The sequence below is a fragment of the Chlamydotis macqueenii genome, chromosome 4 (assembly GCF_036417535.1).
Source record: "Chlamydotis macqueenii isolate bChlMac1 chromosome 4, bChlMac1.mat, whole genome shotgun sequence".
Taxonomy (NCBI): Eukaryota; Metazoa; Chordata; class Aves; order Otidiformes; family Otididae; genus Chlamydotis; species Chlamydotis macqueenii.
In genome coordinates this window covers 32,744,775-32,764,778 of record NC_141559.1, presented here as the reverse complement: position 1 = coordinate 32,764,778, position 20,004 = coordinate 32,744,775, and the positions used below count along the sequence as shown (strand labels likewise).

General features: G+C 42.9%; 1 protein-coding gene across 3 annotated transcripts in view; it reads left to right on the top strand.

The window, feature by feature from the left end:
* The window catches only part of CCSER1 (coiled-coil serine rich protein 1), a 704,856-nt gene that overhangs the window by 123,941 nt on the left and 560,911 nt on the right, over positions 1 to 20,004 (top strand). For all 3 annotated transcript variants that reach the window (XM_086746418.1, XM_086746420.1, XM_086746419.1), the window contains one exon: positions 4,167 to 4,260. In XM_086746418.1, the coding sequence (XP_086602544.1) occupies positions 4,167 to 4,260 (94 nt within the window). The remainder of the gene's footprint in view (positions 1 to 4,166; positions 4,261 to 20,004) is intronic.

The following is a 20,004-nucleotide window of genomic DNA, read 5'->3' as shown; positions in this document are numbered from 1 at the left end:
GCAGACGCCAAGGTCAGTGAAGAAGGAGGGGGAGGAGTAATATGGCTCCTGGCCAAGATTCCTCTGCAACTCGTGGTGAAGACCATGGTGGAGCGGGTTGTCCCCCTGCAGCCCATGGAGGTCCACGGAAGGGCAGAGATCCACCTGCAGCTCGTGGAGGACCCCACGCCAGAGCAGGTGGAGGCCTGAAGGAGGCTGTGGCCCGTGGAGGGCCCGCTGGGACAGCTGTTCTAGAGGGACTGCACCCCGTGGAAGAGATGACCCACGCCGGAGCAGTTTCACGAAGGACTGTGGCCCGTGGGAGGGACCCCATGCTGGAGCAGAGGAGGAATGCGAGGAGTTCTTCCCCTGACGATGATACAGCGGCGTAAAACAACGCGTGATGAACTGACCGCGACCCCCATTCCCTTTTCCCCCCCCGTGCCGCTCGGGAGGGGAAGGTAGTAGAGATAATGTTAAGCCCGGGAAGAGGGAGGGGTGGGGGGAGGTTATCTTGTTCCCTGTCTCATTCTCCTGCTAATTTTAGAAAATAAATGAATAGTTTTCCCCAAGTCGAGTCTGTTTTGCCCGTGACGGTAACTTTAAGGATTTCTCCCCGTCCTTATCTCAAACCTCGAGCCGTTTTTCTTATATCATCTCCCCCTGTTCTCTCGGAGGGTGGGGGGAGCGGGAGAGAGACTGCGTAGTCTGGTCCTGATCAGGGCTGAACTACGACAACTTGCTACTCAAGCTCTTCTTATTTATTCCAACTTTCAAACTTAAAATTTAAGTTTTATAGACTCTAAGCTGGAGCAGGTCTAAAAATAATTAAATATTTGACTAATGTGGAAAAGGACTGAAAATTCATGTATCGTGCCTTAGATTTTCTTTGAGTGGTTATCAGAAGGGAAACTGGGAAGAGAGAAAGATGGAGATAGGGAGATAATTGAGGTAGGAAGGAAGCCCTCTTCAGCCAGCCCTGAGTAAACTTTGTGTCCGGGTAACACACTGTCTGGCTGGGAGGAGCCGTAAGTCTAATGCATCTCTATCACTGTAACCTTTCAGCTGTTTCTGAACTATATCTGTGCAAATCATTGCATATCTTCAGATTTCAGGTCATATTTCTTAAGAATTTTAAGATTGTCTGGGCTCAGTCACAGGTAAATGGAATACCATTGAGTTCAATGAACTGTGAGTAAGATACCTAGCTGTTGGATGAAGAACAGCAGTTTATACCTCTTGTTGCTGAAATAATTTTAAATATGAAAATTGTTACTGAAAAGTTACTGAAGCCTTGAGATATTCTTGGACTGACATCCTGTTCTGCCACAGCCATTATCAGTTATCAAAAGCAGCCTGAATCAATGTACAAATTACTGCTTTTTATTCTGAATTGGTAACATTTATAGTATAAATGTTAAACATTTGTTTAAAATAGGAACTTGTTTAAATAATGGTGGTATTTCACCAAGTCAAAGGGGAAAGAGTGGTAGGTAAACTATGACTGTAGCCTGTCTTGACCATGAAAAACTGGGACAGAGGCAAATGATCAAATAAGTCTGTTCACATGTTCTTCTCATAGATTATGATCAAATTTCAGATCAACTGGAAGAGAAAAAGCACTATCCTGTTAATTGTGAATTCATTGTAAAGGCAAAATGAAGAAGTCAATGAAGAAGTCAAATGAAGAAGTCAAGTGGGAAGCAGACACCGGAAGTAGGAAATATGTCTTAAGGCATCTAAGGGGCTATTCCAGAGTCCATATAGAGTTTTTTACTGCAGAGCTTCTGCCTTAACTAGATGGTTTGCTTCCTGGAATAAATAAAAGTTTGCCACCATGAATAGACAACAAAGGTTTCCTTGAGACCTTGATGGAACATGAATTTCTTTTTCTTTATATAGCAAAGCCTTGAAACTATTCAGTTTGAATGCTCTGTAGGGCTTGATATCTCTCTCTTTAAAAAAAAAAAAAAGTTATATTGGGTTATTCTTCAAAGAGTGTAGCAGCAGTAGTGAGGGGGAGAATGGGGAAAGAGTCAAGAGATACTAAACTTAAAAAGAAATTAAGATTGTTACTAATTGTCGTAGCAACAAAGGAGTAATGGATTCTGGCCAGGAGGCAGAGGGGCAGAGAATGTTGGTGTGCTCTCACAGTGGTACTGCTAAGCCGTTCTGTTAAGGTGGAGGGAATAAGATGTGTTCCCACAATTCATGTGTTTGCTGTCAGGATAATGTTCATGTGATGTATATTTTCCTTCTGTACGATGCTGCTTGCATCTTGTGTGGAGGTCTCTGCACTTGACAATTGTTATTTTCTCTACTTGGCATCTGTAAATATAGCAACAGCATTAGCATTGGGTTCCGTATCTCGAAAGAGGTTTTCTTATACTGATGGTAGGTCAGGGAAAGAATGCAAGAAAGTCCTTATATCCCCTGTGTGTTGTATGTGAAAGTGTAGAAAACAATTTGAAGAAATGATTACTCAAAAGGGTTGGATAAGTGTAAGTTGTGAGTGTGAAAAAGATTTGACATCTATTATGTGTGGAAAAATACTTCAAAGAATTAGAAGGAATATAGAAAAATAATGTTGGAACTGGAGTCACGGAGGACTTTTGCTAGTCTGATGTATGCTGCTGTTGTATTTCTCTGCTTTCTGTACAGTAGAGTGCTATACAGAGATCTCACAGACATCTTGATACTTTGAGACAATTCTCTGGCCTCTTTCGCACTGAATTCCCGTGTTCGCTGGGTTACATTTGTGTTGGGAGCATGTGAGATGTATGGGGTGCCAGCATCTAACTTTTTTTTTGCCTGTGAATGGACTGAAGATTTAAGCCTGTTGCAGTATCACTTGTAGATTTGCAAATGAAATACCAGCTGGAGGATGCGTGAATTATCTTTGATTAGGTATTGGTGACTGTGGAGAAAATAATGATATTATCAGGACAAAAGAAATAACCATAGAATAAAATACACATGGGAAGAAAACACAGAATGAGTCTCTTCTAATGCACTGAGTGTAACAACTTTAGGTTGGTAGGGGCTAGAAAAAACAGTTGCCTCATTACCTCATTTTCCAGGATTGCCCATAGTGAGTGTAGGGATGAAGAGGTGAATTGTCCTCCCATGGGTTGCCTTCTCTCTGCTGTTGTGTCTCCCTGGATGGCAGAGAGGAGAGGCTTGCTTCGGCCATGGCTTTGTCTCCCGTTGGCAGTGCATCTGATTGTCATTCCTGTGTCTGGCTGCAGGTACTGGGTGTCCAGGCAGGGCTTTGCAGTGGCTGAGCTGGGGCTGTTTCATAACCCCAGATGAAGCCTAAATAGTGATATTGCTGTACTCAGAATTTCCAGAGTAAAGATGACTACTTGAGATGTAGCTGATCATTTTATCTTCCAAGAAGTTAATCCTGTAGGGAAAGGCATAGTGCAAAAAGCTTCTATTTTGCTCTCATTTGATTGTAGCACCACCGCTCCCCCATCTCCCAGCCCCTGACTTTCCAGAGGATGCTTAGTATAAACTTGCTTTATCTCTCTGTGATTGAAACTTGGCAAACAAAATGAATCACAAAAAGGGAATGCGGACCTAAGCTGCTACACTTCACAGTCAGGCTTTCTTCTCTGTTCGTGTAAGCCCCTACCACCCACCTTAATACTTAAAAATTCATTAATTGATCCTTTGTGCTTGAATTTCCTGTTTATCCTAAATTTGTGTCTCTCTATACCTTGGATAAATAGAACAGTAATTCTCTCTTCAGAGGATATTGGTAATGGCAGGCAGTGCTTAGAATTCCAAAATTTAATGAAAAACAAGTACTGATGCTTCTATGTTGTGCTAAAAATAACATCTTTATGTTTCATTAAAAGTTATGATTAAACTTGGAAAGAAACAAACCCATTATTGCACAGTTAAAAAAAATGGTTATACAGATAGTGTTACTTGTGCTTCTGGGTTTTTTTTTGTTAAATATTTGAGTTCCTGTAAAAACAGAGAATGATGACAAATACATTTCTACTTGGACGGTTGTTTCATTCACTTTCTCACTGGTCCAATTTTCTGTAGCTCCTACCTAAAAATATTTTCTAGATCTAATTGCTCCTTATTTTGTGCAGAACAGTTTCGTTAACACATCTGTCTAAATGCTGCTCCTTTTTTTTTTTTTTTTTTTTTTAAATTGCAATATGTATTAGGATGTTTTGAATAACCTGGGTTCCTGTGAGTTGGATGAAGATGACCTAATGCTTGACTTGGAGTTCCTAGAAGAACAACATCATCATCGTTCTGGTAAGTCAGATAAATATTGCATATCTTCAATGAGGTATTATTATTCTAGAAATAAAAAGTAAATATGTTCAGTACAGTTACCTGGAAATGAAAAAGTAATTTTCTTGGAAGGGGAAGAGCAGCAAGCATTTTGTAGCATTGTTTCTAAATGCATTTACCATTTAACAACAATATACTCTTTACACGGCATTTGGTCTTTGGTCTGTTACAAAATGGAAATTATTTTTACAGCTACAGAAGAATTCCTGCACCAAGGGCAGGCCCATTTGCTCTTCTAGATACTTAAAATGACTGCTGCCTACCAAGCAGTTGCTGAAAAGATCATTGCTGATATAATTGCGATCCCATTTTGTATGTCCCAGAATAACATGCTTCAAGTAAAGAAGCTTTGACTTGAGACGTGAGTGTAACTTGATCCTTCCTCTCGTGGCTGGCTAAGGCACGGTTGCACTGCCTTGATTAATGGCAATAACGAAGGTCAACTCGTGGTGTGTTCAGAACAGTTTTATAATAGGATTACATGAGGTCTTGGTAAGTCGTGGCACCTGGACTGGGGAATCCTGCATTTCCTTTGGCTGTGAAGTGGGACCTAGTCTGTGAACAGGAAAGGTCCTGCTAACTCCACAGGGTTTGGAGAGACTTAAAACGTATGTGATATTTTTACTCGATTGCAGGTAGAGCTCTGAGTTTTGTACTCTGTTGTGATAATCTGTTATGTTAATGACATGCTTTTAAGCAGGAGAAATTATCTCTCTCTCTTTTATCTGCTGTTTTCTCACCCCTCTTTCTCCATCCACCCATGTGGACATCCATGCAGACACATATAGAACTGAGGTTCGAGACATGTGTACCATCTTCAGTTCTGGTCCCTCCTTTTGTGCAAATTTAGCAATGGTTACAGATCAACTGCTTGAATTATGCTCCTGTTTCAAATGTTCTGTGTATGATAATTCTGTGAATGTATCTGAATTATCTCTATGATAATTCTATTTAACCACTGTATTGTGCTTTTTAAGCCTGTTTGCGTATCTGCTTAGAGGATAAAACATCTGTTCCAGTTTATTTGGTGGAAAGCAAAGTAGCCAGAAAGTATGGAGGGTTGTAGCAGCAAGATGTCTGTTCATCATTTCCTACATTACTGGGAGCTAGAATGCAACAAATTAACTGCATAGAAAAGGCCCTTCTAACCAGTACTAAATAATGCTATGAACTAGTTACAGAAAGTGAACTCATGGGTGAAGAAATGTGGGTCAAAGAGCTCCAAAAAGAAACACTACGTTTTATAAGAAATCATAGTTTTTAGACTGACTAATGAATCAAGCAAGTTCCTATTCTTCAAGAGCATACAAAAATCTCTAAAATGACAAATTCAATGAATACAAGGGCTAACATCACATCTTTGACTTGAATATCACAAACTGTTGCTTGGTTAGGAGGCTGTATGCAGCAAGCTGTATCACTGAAACACAGCAATTCTGACGTGTAGCTCCACAGTTAATAAATACAGTTGATGGGCTGGTTAATGGCGAATTGAGAAAGTCTCTTAACTGCCATTAGGAGCTCCAGATTTTTAGAGACACTTGTTAGTTAGGTACGATTTCCAATAGCTTCTGCTTTTAGCTGCTGTGGTTGAAAAGAATAGTATTTGCTAGGGTGAGGATATATCTTTGACTTTCTACAGAAGTTGACAATATAATAATAATTTAACAAAGTAATTGTATTGCATTGATCTACCATAATTTTAGTGACCATTTTTGAATAGGAAATAAGACACTATTGGAAGGATTTCTGGGAGAAATAGGTTTTAAGGAGTGAGTTTTAAAGGAGGGGCTACCAGCCAACTGGCAGGCAGGGAGACGTTGTTGCAGAAAGTGGAACTCTGTTTTAATTAAAATGCAGACCTAGAAATAAGAAAGAGACAAAGATCTGGTACCACTTTTGTTGTTTGAGATATTTTAAAAAATTTATTAATCCAACTAATTTTTCACTTGTGTTCTTGTTCTGTCCTTTCAGCTTTTCTCTAATTGTGCTGGTTGCCCTCCAGCAACCAGCATCCTCATGAAATGGAGTTCCTGCAAAAAGGAACTGTGAACCACGATGAGGGTCATGGAACACTGGAACAGGTTGCCCAGAGAGGTGGTGGAGGCCCCATCCCTGGAAACATTCAAGGCCAGGCTGGATGAGTCTCTGAGCAACCTGATCTGGTTGAAGATGTCCCTGCTCCTTGCAGGGGCTTTGGACTAGATGGCCTTTGAAGGTCCCTTCCAACCCAAACTCTTCTATGATTCTATGATGAGTACTAGAAATTTTAAAAAAGATCCCTAACTTGTTCTCTAACCATACAATTGAAGATAAGGAGAAACCTACAGACCTCAAATAGATGTTCCCACTTTGCACGTAGATTTCTGTGCCCTGCTAATCTTAACACAACTTAAGAAGTCTGGAATTCCCTCGTTTCTGACCTTCTGTCCATACGCGAGTTTACTGCGTTAATTTACCTCTTTTACTTCTGTTTTAAAGGCTGTATTGCCAAGATAAAGAATGTAAGACAGAGACATTTTATTATCCCGCCTAACACAATTGCTTTGAAATGTAATAAAATAATATTTATATAGTACTTGGTGAGTGGAGAGCACTACTGCATACAAATGCAAAATATTAATCAATTTGATTCTCTGAGATTTTTGCATTCTGCTCTTAAACTGGAATATTTAAAACTAAGCATAATATGACATACGTGATAAGCCTTGAAGGTGCCTTTTTATTACTTTAAGTAAATTAGACTTTTAAAATATGCTACAGCGTTGATTTCCTGTTGTAAAATAATTAAGTTAGTCGTTTCTGTAACGGGAAACCATTGCTGCTTTATAGAAAGTGGCAGCATTAATTTAACCTCATTCATTTTCCTCTTCCCCAGTGAAACTTGTTTGATTCCAAGTATTGATTACTCAAATATATAAGGAAGACCTTAATATTCAGTGATATAAGCAGTGGGGGATTTATTCAAGTAATGCACGTTAAGTGTGTGAGTTGTGTGCTTGTGTTGTGCCGTAGCTTGTTGAAAAAACAAATACTTGGTTTTATATGGTTACTGTTGTCATTAAATCATGACTGCAGTAAATAGTAGCCTTTCCTAAAAGTTCACAAAGGCATAGTTATCCAAAGTCTTTTGTAATTTCTTAACTATTTGCTCTATCTGTCGTAAAACCAGAGCCCCTACATCTTTCCACAAGAATGTATGTGTGTAGCTGAGATTTGTAGCGAGTGGTCCAGCTGAAGTCAGGGGGAATACTCATGGTACCGAATATTAAGCACATGTGTGTGTCATCTCCACATCATCTACCCCACGCAGCGACTATTCACGAGTGCAATATTGATTAGCTGTGTACCGAGACTGACCTGTTACATCCATCATGTTGTTGCTTGAATGCTTGCTGAATAGTTTTGAATAATGTAACTCAGTATAATTTTTAGAAGAGATTTGTCTTCAGCCAGAGCTTTAGCCATTTTGGATTTAATGCCTCAGCCTCACCTGTAAAGCAGTGATCCAGCATACGTGTAAAGCATAATTATTTCACCCAGCATTTTTAAAAAAATAAATTATTTGTCTTATTTGGTGAAAAAAAAAGAATTAAAGGTGGAAATGTGAAAGTTTACTTTAGCATCCATCTAAATATTGTTCAACTCCTAAAAAAACCCAACTTTGAGAGATAGAGCACATTTTATTCAAACCTAACTTAAGACCATCCCTGTTAGAAGCTTTTTAAGTGTGTGTTTAATTCTATGTATGTGGTAATATGTGCTTTGATACTTGCTCAAGGTTTATGAATGAAAAAGAGTATACCTGACTTGACAAAATGGCTTTTGATGTGGTTGCAGTGACTCTTATGTGCCCTATTTGTATTTTCTTCCATTAGTGGATGTTGAGAAAGAAGGACCTGTTCTTGGTGTAGCTTTGTGTTAATATAACTGAAAGGAACGAGCATGTGAAGTTCTGATGTGGTAGTGTCGCATTTACGATGTCACACTTGCTTGTGTATACCTAATAAAATAGCATTATTGACTAGATAGAGCATTACTTTTTAAACGTAAAGAGTGGCACAGTAGTGCTGTCAGAAATGAGCAGGGACCGACACATCTTAGTGAAGTGGTTGGAAACTGGGCTCTAACCTTTGTCATATTAGGTAGTTTTTAGGTAGTTTTTATTTAGAGCACATTGTTGAGGTCCAAAACATAGTGTGTTGGACTAGAGTACTCTGTCACAACACAAATATTTGGGGTTTTTTTCATTTAAAAAATACTATTAATTCCACAGGTTACAGTATGGGTTTTGCAAACTTCCAAGGGCAAGGTAGAAATAGCATTTTGGCTTTTGAGATGGATGCACAACTTAAACATACTTATTTGTAAAATTAAAGTAATCATATCAGATTATGATCTTTTAGTAAAATAATTCCACTAGGTATTAGCAGCCTTACCAACAAAAATGCAGTGCACTTGTTTTTAGAAAGTAAAAGTAAGGAATTTTTATTGCATTTCTTTTAAATTCAGATAGCCTGCAGATCAATTGCCATCAGTACCTAGCCAAACTAAAGTGTTGGTGTAATGACCCAGTGATATTAATTAGGTAGTTGCTGAGTTATTTTGAATGTGATAAACAAGCTGTGTGAAAATTCTATACTGGGTTTAGAGCTCCTCCTGTGCTTATTAATTAAATGTACTGATTATTTTAATTATTATTATTTTTTTTTAAATGGAGCTGAGATTAAACTCATTTGGTGTGAATGGGGTTTTTTTTGTGTTTCAGGTTTTTTTTTAGTTTGTTTTTGTTTTCTTTCCTCTTTTTTTTTTTTTTTTTTTTTTTTTTTTTTTTTTTTTACCAGAAGTGGGAGAAATACAGATGCTACTAAAGAAAAAGTACAGAAAAATTCAGTGCTGATAGTGGGTCATTAACACAGATAGTTACAAACTGTAAAACACAAATAAATTTTCATGCTTTTGAAATGTGAAACGTCTTCGAAATGTAATAAAGGAATAGAGAAATATGTTGTATTTATAAATTATACTACTAGTTTTGGCAGCAGAACACCAAAAGCCAGCTCCTCAGCTACGGTCAATCAGCTGGGATTCATTGAAACCAAGAGTGTTAGCTGTTAGGGTGGCGGAAGAGGGGGGGTTGCAGAGTGCCTTTGGCTCTGGGGCCAGTCCTCAGCCAGCCAAAGGGTGGCTCTTGTCAGCAGCCTGGAGTGGGCATCGGTTTCTGTAGAGGAAAGTATGGGCAGTGTGCGTGGGCAGTGAGCTCTGGCACTAGCCCTGCTGTTGTCTGGGTAGAAGGTATCTCATTTTGTGGGACAGTGGCACCAGCACAGAAACTCAAAAGAGGTAAATACCGCTTGCTGGATGTTTTTCCTGAGACTTCTGGCAAAGCTGACCTCCTGCTCCCAAGCAGAAGTTGTCTCTGAGGGTCTGAAATAGTGTGCAGGTAATCCATTCGTGTTTGTCAGTGCAAGAAAAGCAGGTTTTTTGGTGTTTTTAATTTGCCTTTAATAGAGAACAGGAAAATAAGATCCTAACTATGTATTTTGATTCGACTGTGATCTAGTTGAAGGTGTCTGTACTCGTTGCAAGGGAAGTGGACTGGGATGACCTCTAAAGGTCCCTTCTGACCCAGACTGTTCTGTAATGAATCTGTGATTTTTGTCAGACAGCTGCTTAGAACCAGAGAAGAGATACTCTTGAGTAATTTGAATGTATTGCTTTACCTGTGAATGTATCATTGGCAGCAAATCATGTTTCTGTGTTTGAAAATAATCACATATTTTGATTTTTTAATTGAAACTGGACACCCAACTCATTGAGCTTTGTTGAAAGCTTCACCATTCTCCAATGCCACCTTTAGAGATGTACAGGTTAACAGATCAGGTTAAACTAAGGCAGTATCCTTCAGTTTGCTGCTTGAAATGTGTAATAACGTTTCAGTTTATATTTACAGATTTTGAACAAAATACAGATTGTGATGGTAAAGTAACAGCGCTCTGTGTCTCAGGCAAAAAGGAGATCCGCAGATTATTTAGCTCAGTAGCATCTTGCACTGTCACTACAGATTTGTACAGTAAGAGAATAAAAAAGTAAGCAGTGGTAATAATGAACATAACAAAAACTGTTGTGTGACTTCGCTACATTAATTACACCACTATATAGATCCTAATAACAATTAAAAAGGGAAGTTCATGTTAGTTCTTAATTTCGCAAGGGAAAAAGCCTCACTGAATAAATAAATGCCTGCCATTCCTCTGTGAAACTTCTTGTGAAGGGAGAGCAGTATGAGCCAGAACTGTGGCCAGCTTGATTTCATGTGTACATCCGACTTCCAGCATGGCTTTGAAATATGGAGAGAAAGTCATGTCCAGCTAGTTTCTCCATAGCCAGAAAAGTTAGAAACAGAGGGACTTTTGTATTTTCAGAATGACCCATTCTACTAAGCTACACATTTTCCCCTGGAGCATTGTTTAATAAATCTGACACAGTAATGGAATAGCTTAAGGTCTCCAGGAAAATGACATAAAACTTGTATTCTAAACTCTTCTAACTGGGATCTACAGCTTCTGAAAGAGCACTGGGCATGAAGGAAAGGGATTTTTGTGGGCTTTGCAGTGAAAGAATAGGTAACATCACCAGATGAAGAGCATATTTGGGTTACTCAAAAATAACCATTGCACGCCTGTGGCTAGGTGTGTTGTTAGCAATCTTGAAATTTCAGTTACTGAAAGTAAGGAGAAGAAGAAATAATCACTAGAGAAGAAGTTAGTGTTAAATTTGAGTGAAACTGAATAGAAATCACAGGCTCATATAAGGTTAGTCCTCTAGCACCGTCGAGCACCCTGGTGCGTATTCTGGAAAAGAAGTACTGAACTGAGAGTCCTGTTTCTGTTCTGTTATTTGTGTAAATGAATGGTGTAATCTTATTCCAATTTTAATTGAGGAAAAGAAACCACAACCACAACCAATTTAACTTTATCCTAAAACTCTTTCAGTGTATTTTACCTGGAAAGTGCAGCTGCGAACGAGCCTAGTTGATGAGCTGCGGGAGGCATGTAACACTAGCTTCTAGCTGTGTTTCCCTCAGAATATGTTTAAAATGTGTCTGAGATATTATAGATAATTGGCCTGTGCTGTGTGTTCTCAGTGGATCAAGGAAAATACTCAATTTCCTGAGCAGATTAGTATTTTTAGCTCTTTTTCTTGGTGTGAAGAGGAGTGAAGGACTGATATGTTCAAATGGTCAATATAAGTTAGGTTCCATTCCAGCTGATATCATTTTATTAATGATATGTACTTGTAAATCCTATTCAGTTAAATGGAGCAGTTAGAAGATCAGCATCGCAGAACATCACAGCCGTAATTTAGATGCCAAGAGGTTTTTCCTTCATAGACAAAAAGGGCAAAAGAGCACAGTCCTGAACTTCAGGGTTATGAAAGAATACTTTGAGTCAGATGCATTTGTATGGTTATCATGGAGCAATTAGAATCAGAGTCTGTATCTCAGTTTCCTGCTCTTTCATAATTATAGTGTGACATTTACTTACAAATCCTTATTCATATTGGTATGCTCAGCCACCATTTACTGAAAGAACCAGGACAGTAATTAAATCAGGCATTCTGTCTTTCTTCATTCCTTTGATTTTATACATACATTGAGATGAAACATCTTCTTTAATAATATCTGCAGGCAGAAAATAAATGCAATGATAAACATTATGACAAATCAAAGCATACCATCCTATTTAAAACAATTCTGCATTTTTAGATGGCAAAGTTTAAGTAGGGTGCCAAGTGCTGCTTTTCTGTCCCGCTTTGTGAGTTTACAAAGATCTGGACTGGATGTCTTGCCAAAATGGAAATGTGATGAGAACGTAAGAGAGGAGTAGGCTGTTTCTTCTCAGTTTTCTGTGAGTAAAACGAAGAGGTTTAGGGACTAAGATGAACAATTAGGAGCTCACAATTATTCTGCAGAACAGCCGTAACTCAGATTATATAAAAACTGCATCTTTGTACAGCTTCTGCAATGGTCCTACTTCAAGGTCAGGCTGAAACTGTGTATGTCTGGAAAGTGTGAATTAGTGATGGCTTTTGACATTTTGAAGTATTTATCTTTGGGATTCTTGTAGCTCCACTCTTAGGTAATGAAAGGAAGGGTAGTGTGATAGCTAAAATGTGAGTCTAGGTCTCCTACATTGGGCTGGGTGCTTTGATGCAGATTCCCGGTGTTACCGTGGGCTAGTCACAATAATTTACTGGTATGTAGAAAGTAGTTCTCCAGTAGGCACTGGGATTTGTCATTGAGGTTTGGGAGATACTCAAGATACCACTGGAATGAATCTAATTTAGTAAGTAGAGTCATTACAGTCTTTGGAGGCCAATTAGGTTATACTTTATGCCTCTTCATACCTCGTTCCAAGAGGTGGAGCAGACGCTACCATTGCTGTTGCTGGTGTGCGCTGCTGTTACTGCTCCTGTTATTTTTGTCTTTCCTTCTGCTGAAAAAATGCTGAAGCAAAACACAAGTTTCTTTATAACAGGAGGAAAAAAAAATACTGCAAAAGCCTATCATACTCATCAACTAAAGCCTGGGCTCAAAAATAAATTACTTTTTAAATCTTTCCCAAATTGCACCTACCGTCCATCATTACTCAAATATTGGTTCATATCAGCTGTAGTGTTTGAAGATATTAGTTGACTTTGTTGTTGTATATCTTGTACCTGAGTCGCTTGTGATGAGAGAAGCTGTTGTCCCTTCTTTTATCCTTGTGAGGATTCTGTGAAATACTTAATATTGTTTGGATTTTGTTGATTTTTTTTTTATTTTTTTATTTCTGTTTTCCCCTCCAACTTCCCTTGAGGGGGAAGGAATTCACAAATAAATGCCAAGCAGGTAACTAAGCCCTGAGATTTGTTGCAGCCTAGTTTCAGCTTTAGGAGGAGGGGTCAATAGGCAGCAAATGCTTCAGAGGCATACACGGACTTCCTGAGAGTGTTTTTGGCCTCTCAGAGACCCCCAGAAGTCGTCTGTGCTTTTGGATTGTATAGTTTAGCTGGTTTTCTGTAGTATGTTGTAAGAAGGAAAACATATACCTCTCTTTGCCAAAGGAACAATTTGAGATAAACTCTTACAGGTGACATTGAATAAATTTTCTGCTTTTACCTTCTGTACTTAGGCTTGTTCTAGGACTGTTCACTCTGACCCAAAGTGAATAGTGCCCAGCCATCTCCTTCTCACACTCCTGATTTCAAAGTTCTTCTATGCAACCCTCACTGTAGGGAACAGCTTTAAAATGAAAGTTTGTCAAAGCACCTGCTTGCCACCACTCCAGTAGCTTCTGCAAAAGACAATGCATTCATTACGCCTGCTGGGGATAACATCAGTACCACTGGGGTTTGGTTCCCCCCCCCCCCCGTTTTCGTAGCATTGCAACATCTTTAGGAGAGAGAGTCTGTTTCCAGTTCAGATCTAAAGGGAAGTTGAAAATACTCAGAATGCACTTTTGAGAACAAGCCACAGGTGATCTATGGTAGGATGGGTAACATCTGTACTGATGGATCTGCAAGTGGCAAGTTCTGCACAAACTGATATTACACTGAATACTGTGGATATCCTTTTTTTTTTTTTTCACAGAACTAAGCATTTATCAGTTTGATATTTAAAGAGGTGGTGAACCATACATTAGTCTGTGAAAAGTTGGTTGCCAATTATGGTTTCTCAACTTCCAAGAGCATAGTCTGATTAATGGATAATTTGAGAGCTCCTTGAATTTTGCTCTGCAAAGAATTTATCTTTTTCCACAAACAATGGTGAAACTGAAATTCCTTCATATCTGCAGGAAAAAAGAAAAATCTGCATATTCCTGCAGGCAGTGCTTTGCAGACTGGGGAAAACAGATTGCGGACTGGGATGCGGGCACAGGTGCTAGGCAGACAGAGGGGCTGTGCTGGTATAGGCTTTAGGGGTATAGGCTTTTTAGAAAAGACAGGAAGGGGAGACGAGGAGGGGGTGTCGCTCTCTGCGTCAGCAACCGGCTGGAGTGTGTGGAGCTCTGCCTGGGGACGGAGGAGGAGCCTTTATATTAAAGACTGTTTTGACATTGAAGAGCTTGGGGTTGGGAATGATACAGTTGAGTGTCTATGGATAAGGATAAGAGGAAAGGCCTGTAGGAGTGACATCGTGGTGGGGGTCTGTTATAGACCGCCTAATCAGGATGAAGAGAAGGATGAGGCGTTCTATGGGCAGCTTGAGCGAGTCGCGCAATCACCAGCACTCGTTCTTGTGGGAGACTTCAACTTCCCTGATATATGCTGGGAATATCATACAGCGCACAGGAAACAGTCCAAAAGGTTCCTAGAGGGTGTGGAAGATAGTTTCCTTATGCAGCTGGTACGAGAGCCTATCAGGGGTGGTGCCCTGATTGACCTACTCTTTACTAACAGAGAAGGTCTGGTGGGAGACGTGAAGGTTGGGCACTGTCTTGGGCAGAGCGACCATGAAATTGTAGAATTCTCTATTCTTGGAGATGTCAGAAGGATCACTAGCAGAACGGCTATCCTGAACTTCAAGAGGGCGGACTTTGACTTGTTCAGGACGCTTGTTGCGAGGGTCCCTTGGGAGTCGGTCCTTAAGGGTAAAGGGGTCCAGGAAGCCTGGACGCTCCTCAAGATGGAGATCTTAAAGGCACAAGAACAGGCTGTTCCTGAATGCTGTAAGGCGAGCCGTAGGGGAAGAAGACCGGTGTGGATGAACCGGGAACTATTGTTGAGGCTCCGGAAGAAAAAGAGAGTCTATGTCCTCTGGAAGAAGGGACAGACTACTTGGGGAGATTACAAAGAAGTTTCTAAGGTATGCAGGGAGGAAGTTAGGAAGACAAAAGCTCAGCATGAACTCAGATTGGCCACTGCAGTAAAAGAGAACAAGAAATCCTTTTACAAATATATCAGTGGTAAGAGAAGAAATAAGGAGCATTTACACCCTTTACTTGATGCAGCGGGGAATGTGATCACTGAGGATAAGGAGAAGGCTGAGGTCCTCAACGCCTTCTTTACTTCTGCCTTTAATAGGCAGATCAGTTATCCTCAGGGCACTTTATGCCCTAATCTGGAAGTCTGGGATGCCAGGCCGAGTACACCCCCTGTGGTACAGGTGGAGACAGTTAGAGAGCTCCTTCTCCATCTGGACTGCCACAAGTCCATGGGACCGGACGGGCTCCATCCTAGGGTGCTAAGGGAGTTGGCGGGGGTGATGGCCGCTCTCGGCCATCTACTAGCGGTCCTGGTTATCTGGGGAGGTCCCGGAGGACTGGAGGCTTGCTGATGTGACTTCCATCTACAAGAAGGGCCGTAAGGAGGATCCGGGGAACTACAGGCCTGTCAGCCTGACCTCAGTACCTGGGAAAGTTATGGAGCAAATCATCTTGGGTGAGATCACTCGGCATATGAGTGGCATCCAGGGGATCAGGCCCAGCCAGCACGGGTTCACGAAAGGCAGGTCGTGCTTGACCAACCTCATTTCCTTTTACGACTGGGTGACCAGACTGGTGGATGAAGGAAAGGCTGTTGATGTGGTCTACCTGGACTTCAGCAAGGCCTTTGACACGGTCTCTCACAGTATTCTCCTAGGGAAACTGGCTGCCTGTGGACTGGGTAGGTATACCCTTCTTTGGATAAAGAATTGGCTAGGGGGCCGTGCCCAGCGGGTGGTGGTTAATGGAGTCAAGTCCAGCTGGCAGCCTGTTACAAGTGGTGTCCCCCAGGGGTCGGTACTTGGGCCCATCTTGTTCAATATCTTTATTGATGACCTAGATGAGGGGATTGAGTGTACCCTCAGTAAGTTTGCAGATGACACCAAGTTGGGTGGCGGTGTTGATCTGCTGAGGGTAGGGAGGCCCTTCAGAGGGATCTGGATAGGCTGGATCGCTGGGCTGAGCTGAATGGGATGAGGTTCAACAAGGCCAAGTGTCGGGTCCTGCACTTTGGCCACAATAACCCCATGCAGCGCTATAGGCTCGGAGCTGAGTGGCTGGAGGACTGTGAAGAGGAAAGGGACCTGGGGGTGTTGGTTGATGCTCAGCTGAACATGAGCCAACAGTGTGCCCAGGTGGCCAAGAGGGCCAACAGCATCCTGGCCTGCATTAGAAATAGTGTGGCCAGCAGGAGCAGGGAGGTAATCATCCCCCTGTATTCGGCGCTGGTGAGGCCGCACCTTGAGTATTGTGTTCAGTTTTGGGCCCCTCACTACAAGAAAGACATTGAAGCCCTGGAACGTGTCCAGAGAAGGGCAACAAAGCTGGTGAGGGGTCTGGAGCACAAGTCTTATGAGGAGCGGCTGAGAGAGTTGGGATTGTTTAGTCTGGAGAAGAGGAGGCTCAGGGGAGACCTCATTGCACTCTGTAGCTTCCTGAAGGCAGGTTGTGATGAACAGGGGTTTGGCCTCTTCTTCCAGGCAACAAGCAGGACCTGAGGAAATGGCCACAAGTTGTACCAGAGGAGGTTTAGATTGGACTTGAGGAAAAACTTTTTCTCCCAAAGAGTGGTAAGGCACTGGAATGGCCTGTCCAGGGAGGTGGTGAAGTCTCTGTCCCTGGCAGTGTTCAAGAGGCGGCTTGATGAGAAGCTACAGGATATGGTTTAGTAGCTGTGGCAGCAATGGTAGTGGGAAGACGGTTGGACTAGATGATCTTATAGGTCCCATCCAACCATGTGATTCTATGATTCTATGATTCTGTGATTCTAGGAGCTGACAGAGAGCTTATGGGTCAAGATTAGAGGATGGGGACAGACAGGGGACGTCAAGGTAGGGGTCTGTTACAGGCCGCCTGGCCAGGAGGATAGAGCAGACGAAGTGCTCTATATGCAGATAGGAGCAGCCTCAGGTCACAGGCCCTGGTCCTCATGGGGGACTTCAACCACGCTGACATCTGTTGGAGAGACAGCACGGCACGGCAGGGCACAGGCAGTCCAGGAGGTTCCTGGAATGCGTGGATGACAACTTCCTCCTGCAGGCGATAGAGGAGCCGACAAGGAGGGGTGCCATGCTCGACCTTGTGCTCACAAACAGGGAGGGGCTGGTCGGGGATGTGAAACTAAAGGACAGCCTTGGCTGCAGCGACCATGACATGGTGGAGTTCAAGATCCACAGGGCAGCAAGGAAAATACACGGCAAGCTCTCTGCCCTGGACTTCAGGAAGGCGGACTTCGGCCTCTTCAGGGACCTGATGGGCCAAGTGCCATGGGAGGCGGCCCTGGAAAGTTGGTCCATATTCAAGGAGCACCTCCTCCAAGCTCAGCAGAGGTGCATCCCGATGAAAAACAAGTCGGGCAAAAAGGCCAGGAGGCCGGCGTGGATGAGCAAGGAGCTCCTGGACCAACTGAAAGTGAAAAAGGAAGCCTATAGAGGGTGGAAGTGGGGACAGGTAGCCTGGGAGGACTACAAAGAGGCTGCGCGAGTGGCCAGGGATAAGGTAAGAAAGGCCAAAGCCCTGGCAGAACTGAATCTGGCCAGGGATATAAAATGTAACAGGAAGAGCTTTTATAGGTACGTAGGGGACAAAAGAAAGTCCAGGGTAAATATAGGCCCCCTCCGGAAGGGAACTGGTGTCCAGGTTACCCAGGACATGGAGAAGGCTGAGGTTCTCAATGGCTTTTTTGCCTCAGTCTTCACCGACAAGAGTTCCTGTCCCAGCACCCAAGCTGTAGAAGGTGCAAGCAGGGACTGCAAGAATGAAAAACTGCCCATTGTACTTGAAGAGCAGGTTCAGGATCATCTAAGGAACCTGAAGGTGCACAAGTCCATGGGTCCTGATGAGATCCATCTGCGGGTCCTGAGGGAACTGGCGGATGAAGTTGCCAAGCCACTGGCTATCGTATTTGAGAAGTCATGGTAGTCTGGTGAGGTCCCCGATGACTGGAAGAGAGGGAACATAACCCCAATTTTTAAAAAGGGGAATAAGGAAGACCCAGGCAACTACAGGCCGGTCAGCCTCACCTCTGTGCCTGGCAAGGTCATGGAGCAGATTCTCCTGGAAACCATGCTAAGGCACATGGAGAGCAAGGAGGTGGTTGGTGACAGCCAACATGGCTTCACCGAGGGCAGATCGTGCCTGACCAATTTGGTGGCCTTCTATGACGGGGTGACGGCATCGGTGGACAAGGGACGAGCAACTGACATCATCTACCTGGACTTGTGCAAAGCTTTTGACACTGTCCCGCACGACATCCTTCTCTCTAAACTAGAGAGGCATGGGTTTGATGGACGGACCACTCGGTGGATAAGGAGTTGGCTGGATGGCCGCACTCAGAGAGTGGTGGTCAACGGCTCAATGTCCATGTGGAGACCGGTCACCAGTGGCATCCCTCATGGGTCCGTGCTGGGCCCGGCCCTGTTCAACATCTTTGTCGGCGACATGGACAGTGGGATAGAGTGCACCCTCAGCAAGTTCGCCGACGACACCAAGTTGTGTGGTGCTGTCGACACGCTGGAAGGGAGGGATGCCATCCAGAGGTACCTTGACAGGCTGGAGAGGTGGGCCCGTGCCAACCTCATGAAGTTCAACCAGGCCAAGTGCAAGGTCGTGCACCTGGGTCATGGCAATCCCAGGCACAAATACAGGCTGGGCGGGGAATCGATTGAGAGCAGCCCTGAGGAGAAGGACTTGGGAGAGCTGGTGGATGAGAAGCTTAACATGAGCAGGCAATGCACCCTTGCGGCCCACAAGGCCAACCGCATCCTGGGTTGCATCAAGAGCAGCGTGGCCAGCAGGTCGAGGGAGGTGATTCTCCCCCTCTACTCTGCCCTGGTGAGACCCCACCTGGAGTACTGTGTCCAGTTCTGGAGCCCCCAGCACAAGAAGGACATGGACCAGTTGGAGAAGGTCCAGAGGAGGGCCACGAAGATGATAAAAGGGCTGGAGCACCTCTCTTATGAGGACAGGCTGAGAGAGTTGGGGCTGTTCAGCCTGGAGAAGAGGAGGCTCCGGGGAGACCTGATAGCGGTCTTCCAGTACCTCAAGGGGGCCTACAAGAAAGATGGGGAAAGGCTGTTTAGTAGGGCCTGTTGCAATAAGACAAGGAGTAATGGTTTTAAAATAGAGGGGGGTAGATTTAGATTGCCTTTGTCTGTGGCAGCCTGTGTGTCCAGCCATGTCAGTGTCCAGTGCGTGTCTGTGTGTCCCTGGCATATGAGCTCATTTTCTCTGCTGGTTGAAGCTGCAAATGGGCAAAGTGGCAGCAGCGTCGTTCTGGCTGGAGCACAGATGTCCCAACTGAGCCTCCACAGCTGGGCAGGAGGGATCTCCCCAGCCCCAGCGCTGGAGGCAACGGCCCCGTGCAGCATCCTTCAGTCCATGGTGCTGTGTGTATGTGCTGGAAGTAGTGTGTACGTAAATATATGTACCTAGTAGTAGTACGTGTGTAAGTGTAAAATGTACCTGACAAACTGAAGGCATTTCTCTGAGCTGTTTCAGGATTTTAAATACTTGAAATCCTCACGCTCGACTTTTGAGAACTAGTAACAGGTTTTGTTTGTAAAACAGTAACTGCTGAATCTGCAAGGGTGAGAATAAAACAGAAAATTGATAGTAAATGAGTGTAGTGCATTTTGGTTGCAGGATGGATAAACGCGCTCATTTTCTCTTCCCTCTCTAAATATTTCCAGCCCCACAAACACAGTTCACATATTTTTTAGGAAAAAATATCAAAGCA